The 10,811-nt window shown below is 39.2% G+C and overlaps 1 protein-coding gene across 1 annotated transcript in view; it reads left to right on the top strand.

The window, feature by feature from the left end:
* The window catches only part of LGR4 (leucine rich repeat containing G protein-coupled receptor 4), a 1,155,492-nt gene that overhangs the window by 921,898 nt on the left and 222,783 nt on the right, over nt 1–10,811 (top strand). The window contains exons 11-12 of the mRNA XM_044059308.1: nt 4,530–4,601; nt 5,943–6,008. Coding sequence (XP_043915243.1) covers nt 4,530–4,601; nt 5,943–6,008 — 138 coding nt within the window. The remainder of the gene's footprint in view (nt 1–4,529; nt 4,602–5,942; nt 6,009–10,811) is intronic.

Here is a 10,811-nt window from a genome sequence, read left to right as displayed (position 1 = left end):
GCTAATACACCATTGAGTTGTCTGGAATGCTTTCCACCTTGAAGATCTGGTAACACAGAAAGGCTGCAAGATGGATGATCCTGGAACTTATTAATGTAAAAGCACAGCAAAAGTAGCTCTCAAGTGTGGATTAACACCTAACTACTAAGTCTGTAAAAAGCCCACTGGCTGATGTAACAATCTCACTTTAAGCTTTCCATGTCTGTTTCTCAAATTGGACTGATAAGGTTGCTTTACTATAGGTTCATAGGTTGATACTAGGCTATCGGCCCTAGGGCCTGTACAACCATAGCCATAACAATTCTCTGGATATTTCTTCCCACAATGTTTACTTCCCTGGACCTCTGTCTAGCAGGATGACTGACATGATCCCCTGGGTGAATTTCCTATCTCCTATCCAAAAGTCAAGGTTCCTTTTGAAGAAGGCCAAGGAGGTGCTCTACTTGACATGTATGGGCAGTCTATTCCAGAGTATGGGGAGTCTCTGGGTCAGGAACCTATCCCTCCAGCATGTTGTGTTCATTGTGATGACAAGGTTTAGATCTCGGGAGCGTGTGGCTCTGAGGGATTAGGATTTCTTTAATTGGAGCATGTCCAACAGCTCAGGGTTTGACATGGCCTTGTATGTTAAGCAGAGATCGCCTCTGGGTAGACAATATGCCACAGAGTATAGCTGGAGTTTTTTTTAGACGGTCAGCATAGGGCATCTGCTTTAGGCCTGTGATTCTTTTAGTGAGGTATTTCTGTGGCCTTTCCAGCTGTTGGAGATGTCTTGTGGGGTACATACCAAATGGGACGTTGTACTTTATAATGGGTCTAATGAGGGATGAGTACAGTGGGACAATGACCTCCTTTTTTCTGGATAAAAAGCCCTTAGTGATGAGGTGTGCCACATAGAAAGATTTCCTGACTGTTGTGGCGATGTGGTAATCGAAGGTGAGGCCACTGTCCACCTGTGTCCCTAAGTCTGTCATCACACTTTCAGTGTTTAATGTACTGCCACCTATGTGGTAATTCATGGGTACATGTTTTTTTCCCAAAGGGGATAACTATACATTTCTTGGCATTAAGCTTGAGCCCGTGGCTCTGGCACCAAGCATCTGTTTCTGTAAGGCCCTTTTGTAGAATATCCACATAATTTGGAGATTCAGTAATGGCTCCCAGTTTGCAGTCATCTGCGAACTTTGTTAGCCAGAGTCCATTAGTGTTGGCCTGTACTTCAGAGAAGTAGATGCCAAACAAGAAAGGTCCCAGGACTGAACCCTGAGGTACTCCACTTGTCACTTGGCTGGAGCCAGATTTGGAGTTGGCTACTTTTATAGTCTGAGTTCTGTCAGTAAACTAGTTGCCAACCCATCGAGTGACGAGGGATTAGTGGGGAATGGTGTCAAAGGCCTTGGCGAGGTCCAAATAGGCTGTGTGGGACAGCCTTACCCTTGTTCACATCTCTGGAGACTGATTCGAAGAAGTCAGTAAGGTTCAGGAGACTAGATCGGCCCTTCATGAACCCAAAATGGGTGGGTTCCAGTGTTTGAAGGTTGCCATTGTCTTTGTTTATAAGTTCCATGATAATGCGTTCCATGCCCTTGCAGATCAGGCTCGTCAGACTGATGAGGCAGTAGTTCCCGGGATCCAGGGTGGATCCCCCCCTTGTGGAGTGTGATAACTGTAGCTGTGCGCCACTCGGTGGGCATGAAGCCTGATGCGAGGCTATGATTAAACATAACACTTGGGTGCGGTGCCATTTCATTTTGTAGTTCATGTAGTACACAGCCCAGGATGTCATCTGGTCCCATGGATGTTGTATTCTTAGCTTTGGAGAATGAGGTTTCTACCTGTGTGGCCATGATTACTGGAATTTAGCAGTCTTTTGGTATTGAGATGGTCCCTTTAGGGGGTGAGGGGGGGGGGGTGAAATTGGCACTGAATTGATCTGCCAGGATATTGGCAGTATCCTTGGGATCAGTATATTTAATGCCATTCTGTTGTAGCTCAGAGCAGATCTGAGCATTGCCATTTAGATTCTTGACATAACTATAGAATGCCTTGTGGTTGTCTTTGGAATCTTTGGCAATTTTATTTTCGTAACTAGCTTTGGAGGATTTTATGAGGGATCTCAGCTTCTTACTGAGGTTGGTAAGGGAGTTTTTTGCATCCTGGGATTTTCCTCTCTTCTGCCACTGTGTAACAGCAGTTCCAGTTGTCTTAAAGTAAAAACACACTTTGGTTAGCCAAAAGCAAAAATTCACCAACTAGCTACAACAGGTAATTGTCCCCTTTTGTGTTTCCCAACGCAGGTACCACAGGCTATCTTTCTACTCTCACCAGAATTGCAGTCCCAATCTTCGTAACGTAAAAACACACTTAAGTTAGCCAGACATGAAAGGTATCCAAAACAAATCAAGCAACTAGCTACAACAAGTAATTCTTACTTAAGCCTACTTGTGTGTATCCCAACTCAGACAGACCAGACTAATTTCTTTTGCCACTAGAATTGTAGTCCCAGTCGTCTTAGTATAAAAACACAGACTAGTTAGCCACAAGTGAAAAGGTACCAGAAGCAAATTGAACAACTTGCTACAAATAATTATAAGGCTATTCATAGGCAGACACATCAGCAGTGAGGAATACACACACACACACACACACACACACACACACACACACACACACACACACACACACACACTCTTGCTTTAAGGCAGTTATAAAATACACTAACAGTCTGAGGGCCTTACCATTTTTTTCTGTCAGTAAACAGCAAGATAAGCAGAGGAGATAAGACTGGGAGGAGCTTCAAGGGCCAGGTATACAGTAGGGGCAGCATCTCAAAAGCCTCAGTGAGATGGGAAACAATTTCAGAAAAACACCTAGACCCAGCATAGAAGCCGACTAGAAACGCAGACTATGAAAATGCCTTAAATTATTAGCTTTAACTTCAGATAAACATAACACAAACAAAGATGTCAGGGTAAGATAAGTGCAATATTGCAAATATGGTTTAAATCTACTTTCCTGGATGAAAAATATAGTCCAGTTTCTATTTAAGTACTCATCTATCCCTTCATTAATGAAATGGGGGGGCATGTAACACATCTGAACAGCCTGGAACAGTGAATTAGCCACTGAGAAGTGGGGTAAGGATGATCAGTGTACTGTGGTCACCACAAGATGTTGGAATCATTAAGGAGCCGAACCATTGCTTACTGCGAACAAGAGGAAAACTCTTCAGTCATCAGCAAATGGAAAGAGGAAGACAACACCACACAGATCATTACTGGGGGGGTAAGATCTTGGCCATCCAGTACTAATAGATGGCTATAAGTGAGTAAAGTTTACTGAGAGGTTAGTAGTGGAGGCAGGTAGGATTCTCTGGTCTCTAACACTGTAATAAGGGCGTACTTATTGTTGTAATATGGAGTCTCTGATCACTGTCAGGTGGGAGCTGCAATAGGGTTAAATTCTGCTGAACAAGGTAATGGGGTTGTTGGCTGATATATGTCTCCATCTTAAGAGATTTGGTTGAGTACAGGCACCATGTACACTGGAGGCTGAGAAGGTAACAGTGCAGCCCAAATTATTCTAGAGTAAGAATTAATATCACAGATTATTATCTTTAGATTTCTTCACTAATGGAGACAAGTTTATGCCAAAATGTATCTGTCTGTATAAATCTCATCTTAACGCTAATTTAATTTTCATAAACAATAATGGTTGTGTTCAAGAACTCAGCAAAAAGTTGCTGTAATCATTGTTTGTATTTTTTATGTGCAACAGTTAAAAGATACCAAAGAAGTGACAACTGGTCTGTACTAATACAAGTTGGAGTTGCAGCATTAACTAAGATTTTAGTTAATGGAGATTTATCTGACCACAATTCTTGAGTAAATGATTGAAATTTTGTCCAAAATTCTGTTACCATGCTGCATTCACCAAAATGAGTTGCCAGTCAACTCAGAGTCCTGAGTTACAGCAACAACAGCAAATATTGTAATTTTTAAAGATTTTTCTCCACTTCTGTGAGAGGTAAGAAAAGCTCTGCTATAAAAAAGAATGTCCATGTGCAAATTTTGCAGCATGAATATGACATTTTTTAACTGAGTGTAGTGTTGTCATTGTTTGAAAAAAATTAGTTTTGTTTGTACAGTTCCAGTAAGAGTTTGTTATAGATGTCTTAAAGGGTAGTATAATTATGTGTAGCTGAGATTAAGTTGCAGTTGTACTTGGTTCATTTAGTAAGACAGAGTTTAAGTAAATTTAATAATTCTGGATGTATCTTTACTTTCATTTCAGTCATGTTTACTGTCTTACTCAAGGTTTAAAGGATTCTTAAATTTCTCACTGTGCCTTAATTAATATACTGGTTGTGTGTGCCTTCTGTTTCTGTACATAATGTTGCTTTATGTTTAAAATGTTTTCTTTTGTCTGTTACTGTGTATAATTTTCTTTTATTTTAAAGATTGTCGATCATTGAAGAGTCTGTTCTTGCAATCCATTTGACATTTTCAAACAAATGTTGTCTTTTACAGCATTTTAACAGGTACCCAGATAAGTGACATTCCTATGAATTTGTGCCACAAATTGAAGTTGCTTCGAACTTTGTAAGTCATTATCTTTTTCATACAATTTTCATACATAGTTCTTGTCAGTACAGTAGTAATAGTGTTGCAACTTATCCGTTTTTTCCAGGACTGTCCTGAAATCAAACTGATTGAACTGAAGTCTAGAAAACACTGTACAAACTCCAGTATTCTTTGAAAAAAACAAACAGATTATCGGAGTTTGTTAAATCGGCAGATTTGCTGTTTTTTTTTTTTTTTATATACAGAAAAGCATAGTAAATCGGCAGAAAAAAAGGCATCAGGAATGGAAAAAGAGGATGTTCCCCCATTAGCTGATGTCATGATGATATCACAAAATGGGTGGAAAGTGGGTGGCATAGGGGCAGAAATGGGTGGGATTATGGCCAGTGCAAGGGGTGTGGCTTTGGTCTGGTTTTAGCCACAACAAAAAGTGGCATCCCTAAAATTTATATATTTGCTATGCTTTTTTACAGGAAAGCATAGTAAATCAGTGGAAAGAAGGTGTCACAAACTGAAAAAAGAGAGTGTTTCCTCAGCTGACATGGCGATAGTGTCACAAAATGAGTGGCAAGTGGGTGCAACAGGGGTGGAGATAGGTGGGGTTGTGGGAAGTGCGAGGGATATTGCTTTAATCCAGTTTTAGCCCACAAAGAAAGGTGGCAACCTTAAGTAATAAAGCAGATGTCATTATAATAGCTAAACATGGATGTTGGCATTTAAGGCATATAGACAAACAAAAGATTTAAATATTTTTCCAAGGTTGATTTCTTAATGTGAGATTGTACGTGTGGTTTTAGTACAAGAGTTATACTGGTGCCTTGTGGGGTATATAATAAGCTATGTTTCATTAAGTCCAAGAGTGTAGTTCATTTGCTTTACTGCAGTAGTGAATTTAGAATTTGTACCACACTTGACTACTAACATAATAGACTAGAGCATTCATTCACTTAACATTGCTTTTCATTCTTTTGATCATCAAAACAGTCACTTCTTTAGAAAATGACATGCGCTGTGATAAGTCAAACTGCGTGACAAGGCTTTGACAGGACTGTAGTCTCTTGTTTCACTTTTTTATTTCTTGGTAACTAACTCCATCATCCATGTTGTTGAGATCTATTACTGGCCATATATATGCATTAAATAGTTCTCGTCCTGTGAGTTCTTAAACACACACAGTCTTCTTATGGCTTATATTTTGGTTTAATTCCTTAACTTTGTAAGTCTTTTAATACCATGATGTGGTAAAAATGGATATCTTTCTTAATACAGGATACAGTACTTCAAAAAACTTTTAACTGTTTTAGCAAGTTGTCCTGGATGTCTGATATTTCCATTAATGATATTAAATGTGTTTCTTAGGGATCTGTCATATAACATCATTAAGGATATTCCAAGTTTCGAGGGGTGTGTCCACTTGGAAGAAGTGTAAGTTAGAATAATTTCCTTTTTCATGTTTTAAATTTTATGCTGTTAGTAATACATATGTGAACTACACTGCTTTTGTTTATTTCCTTTTGGTAACTCTGAAAGTCCCACTGCTTTAATGGCTTTTTTGAGGTAGGGCTGCAAGTACAGCACAAAGTTTTTATTAAGTAGAACTTTAAGTACAATTTCATTATTAAAAGCTTTGAAAAATGTTGCAGGCATGGAATTATAATCATTGCCCATATGTCTATGTTCTAGATGCAACAAGTACTTTGTATGAATAAGTTTATTTTGCACAAAGTACAATAAAATAGTAAAAATAATGTCAGTACTAATTGCATTCTAAAGTATTAGAACTTGATATTTCATCTGGGAATGGACGCCAGGACACTGGTGGTGAAACCAGTCTCATGGACTAACCATCATGTGGTTCCTTTCAGATTTGACTTGACACTAATTGTTCCACTTGAGTTGGTCAGATTGATATAAGGATCCATGCAACAGTGATGCTGGTGTACAGATTCCCATATTTTCCCATCTCTTAAGTGGAAGTGTTGCTTTGATTCTGATGTCACACTCTATTTATAATGTGGCTGCAGTCGGTGGCCACTGTGGAAGTTGCCTTACTTTGTACAAATCCCAGGTATACAGTTTAGCATGATCCATGGTTTGACTGTAGTGCAGAGGCTACAGCAGTGCTTGGAGTATGTATGTATGACTGTGTATGGTCCCTCTGATGATAGGCTTAGTATGGGCGCTCACTATTCAGCTTACCAAACAGAAATGTCATGTCAAGAAGTCATGTACAATGATTAGTGAAATCTCTGCTCTCTCAAACCATCCAGCCCCACTTTTTCAGGATGTGGGCAGGCTATGAAAGCTCAACCTGCAATATCACTGGTTAAAATGCCTACAGTGAGACTGTGAATATGCTTTCCACTTCTAGAGTACTTTACCACAGGCTGGGGCAGTCTTTAACCAAGCTTGTAAAATCTTGCATTAGTTCTCTTGAAACAGTTATCCTACAAATGCTGTGGACCTCTAAGAGAATGGTTTATCTCCTTGTATTAAAGGATGCATTGATTATTCCCATTCTCAAGAAACCTTTTGATCAGAAATTTCTGGTGAATTTACTGCCTTGTTTCTTAGCTTTCTTTTACAGGAATGGTTATTGAGAAAGTGATGTGTTTTTTAAGATCTAAGCACATCACAATAAACCCTTATTTGGGTTGTAAATGACCTGCGTATGGATGAAGATCAAAGGAAGTGCTCTTTCTTGGTTCTGCTTAATCTCTCAGCTGCTTCTGACACAGTGACCAGTGGTACAGTAATCCAGTACCAGAGATCATATAGTTTACTGTCAGCAAGGCACCATTCTTGAGTAGTTTTCCTTTTACCTCTCTCGTAATAGGGCTCAGTCTTGATGCTGTTGTTGTGCACAGTGTACATGCTGTCCCTTGAGCAGGTCATACAAGGTAGAGGGTATTGCTCACCAGTCTTAAGATGATGATATCCAGTCTTACATCTCCACTCAGAACTTTGTGCCAAATTTTACCTCCTTAGAGGATGTCCTGAAGTGGAAAAAATAGCTGAAACTATACATGACAAAATTTGAGGCAATGCTGGTGCCACGTCCAGCGTGTTTTTCTGCAGTATCTTCCTCTCCTTCCTTCCTCCCCTTAATTGCACATGGAAGTGGGTAGATTTGAAATTGTATCTCATATCTTTTTATGTACCCTACATAGTTTTTGTCCTTATTTGAAAGAGCTAGCTGCCTGTGCTCTCTCTCTCTCATGTTGATTCCTCGGTCTTCAGGTTTTCATTTGGTGCTGTTAGCTTTTCAGTTCATAGGTGTTACTAGGCTAATAAGAGCTAGCTGCCTGTGCTCTCTCTCTCTCATGTTGATTCCTCGGTCTTCAGGTTTTCATTTGGTGCTGTTAGCTTTTCAGTTCATAGGTGTTACTAGGCTAATAAGAGCTAGCTGCCTGTGCTCTCTCTCTCTCATGTTGATTCCTCGGTCTTCAGGTTTTCATTTGGTGCTGTTAGCTTTTCAGTTCATAGGTGTTACTAGGCTAATAAGAGCTAGCTGCCTGTGCTCTCTCTCTCTCATGTTGATTCCTCGGTCTTCAGGTTTTCATTTGGTGCTGTTAGCTTTTCGGTTCATAGGTGTTACTAGGCTAATAACCAGTAGGGCCTTTATAAGCCTAGATGTGCAACCCAAATGTATGCAAGTTATATGTTTTAGACATTTATGTAGGGGTGATTGTTGGTTACGACATTATTTACTTACTGCCTCTGTCCATCAGGGACATGGATGCCAGACCATGGGTGAATTTTCAATTTCTTATCTAATGGTCCAAGTTACACTTGAGTAGGGTTAGGGAGGGACTGTGTTCCACATGGATGGGGAGCCTGTTCCAGAGAAAGGAAATTATTTGAGGTATATCTCTCTCTCTCTCTCTCCAGGATGTCTTATTTATGTTACAAACAAGTATAGGTCTTTAGATTTAATAGTTCGATGCTGTTTGTTTTGCAGGTATGCAAAAGGTTCATCACAACGGGATCCAGGGATGCCTTGTATGCCAGGGGTAGATCACCTCTCAGTAGTCTGTAGGAGACCATGTATTGATGTATTGAGATAGAGTGGATTCATTTTGAAAATGTTGGCAGTTTACGATTTACCTGTTTTGCCCTGGTCCTTGGGGAATTTGCTACCTTGCCTGATAGAAGAATGTGACTGAGGCCACTTTCAAAAATTCATTGAATTAGTCTTTGTAAGATGGCTTTTTTTTCTAGATCATGCTCAGAGAATAATATTTACTTTTAATAATGTATTTTAATATTTATTTATAATTGTATTTGTTCTAATTAGTTTATATATTATGTATAATGCTTTGATTGTTAAAGGAGAACTGCAGCCACAGACCCAAAAAACATGTTTATTTCATTATGGTTTGGTGTTTCCTACATTTTAATGCAACTCTGGGAATATTTACAGGTTTCTAAATATTTTTATAAGCAATTTCTGAGTCTGACCACATGGGGTCTAGCATCTAGAAGTGATCCTGATTGTTTAGTCTATCTCTAGGTATCTCACAATGCAGTGCTTGTCTATAAAAATTACATCACACAGGCCTCTCTCTTCCTGCAGTGCCTGTCACTGCATTGATTTTACATGCATATACTGCTGTCTTTCAGTCAGTTTTAAGTAACATTTCATGCTGTTCAATGACTACTTAAAAAACAAATGCTGCAAATGCCACAGAACAGACTTTCAAAGTGCTTTTTACTGCTACTGCATTTTTGAGTGGCTAAATTGCAGTCTTTTGTGAAGTCTGAATTGTACTACTTTGACTCATCTCCCATCCCCTTCACACCTAGCTTCTCTAGTTGTCAAACTGCTAAGGGTAATTTGAGCTGTTAGCTGCTGTGATTGACAGGTCACACCAGGAGACTTGACTCGTGTACTGTTTACTTGTTCTAGCCTTTACATTGTGTATGGGTAGGGAAAGGACCGGGACGCTGTGATATCATACATAGGTAGGTTTTTAGGATGGTCATGGTGATGATGTCAGTTTGGAGAGGGGATTGGCCAAAAAACTGCCTGCATTCATTGGCCTTGATGACATCAGTGAATTGGAAACTGCAGCGAGCTTTTCCAGGATGGGGTAAAAGTTTTTTTTTTTTTTTAATGAAACCACTACAGGGTATGGTAAGGTACTGTTATAGTGGAGAGAAACAGTCGATTTAAAATATTTTAAATGCTTTAATGTTTATTCATAGCAGGGACTGTAAATAGGGAGAAAGGACGAAAAGTTGAGCATTTAATAATAGAATCCCATTGTCCTTTAAAACAAAATAAATATTTGAAATGAATAGGAGACGTAGCTTTTTACATAGACATATAGACATAGCTGTTACCTCAATAACATTGCTAAAAAGACTCTAGCCTCAACCTTTCTACTTCCATCCCTGCTATATGGTGCCCCCATACTCACTAACATCCACTCATCTCTTAAAACAAAGCTCAACTCATGTTACAATAAGGTCGCCAGATTTGCAACCAATGCTAGATCCTCATCTCACCACTGTTCCTTAGTACAACTACTAAACTGTCTAGAGCTACCACTCTGTCTCAACTACCTGCACTTAACTACTGCACATAAAATTATATATAAACACACAGCATGTCCCTCTCTCTAATCCTTACTATCATTCGAAAAACCAAATAGACCTCTTAGATCAAAAAATAAAACACTGCTTAAGGTAGACAAACCCCACCTCCCAGCTGGTGAAATGCTCTATTCCTTCACTGTTTCCAAACGCTGGAATACCCTCCCAACCACAGTAACCTCCATCACCTACCCTTCCACTCTTTAAAAAAATCTGTTAGACAATACCTCTCCTCCTGCTGGTTATGCCCATGCCAAAAATAACCCTGTCACTTTCTTTCCCCTACTCTGCCACTCCCACTTCACCCTTCCTCTATCCACTCAACAGTCAATATGTAGGTACTCTGCATGTTCTAATATCACTGTTAAATCAATGCCTAACATTGTTTACTGCACTGCCTTTTAGCGATCTATGTAACTGTAACTATATGTCTTTATTTATATATATTTGCCTTCTAACTATGTATGTAAGTAACTGTAACTAGCTTTTTATCTTTATTGTAATCTTCCACATGTTTAATGTCTTGTGGAGCTATTCTTCCTGGGCCTCCACTGAAAATGGGTTCACCTAGGCCCAATGGACCTTCCTGATAAACAAATGCAATAAATAAATAAATAAATAGTAGAAGGA

Source organism: Protopterus annectens, chromosome 17.part0 (genome assembly GCF_019279795.1).
Source record: "Protopterus annectens isolate FY-2018-M chromosome 17.part0, PAN1.0, whole genome shotgun sequence".
NCBI lineage: Eukaryota > Metazoa > Chordata > Ceratodontiformes > Protopteridae > Protopterus > Protopterus annectens.
Note: the sequence above shows the minus strand (reverse complement) of the source record. Positions and strands in the feature narration are given on the sequence as shown.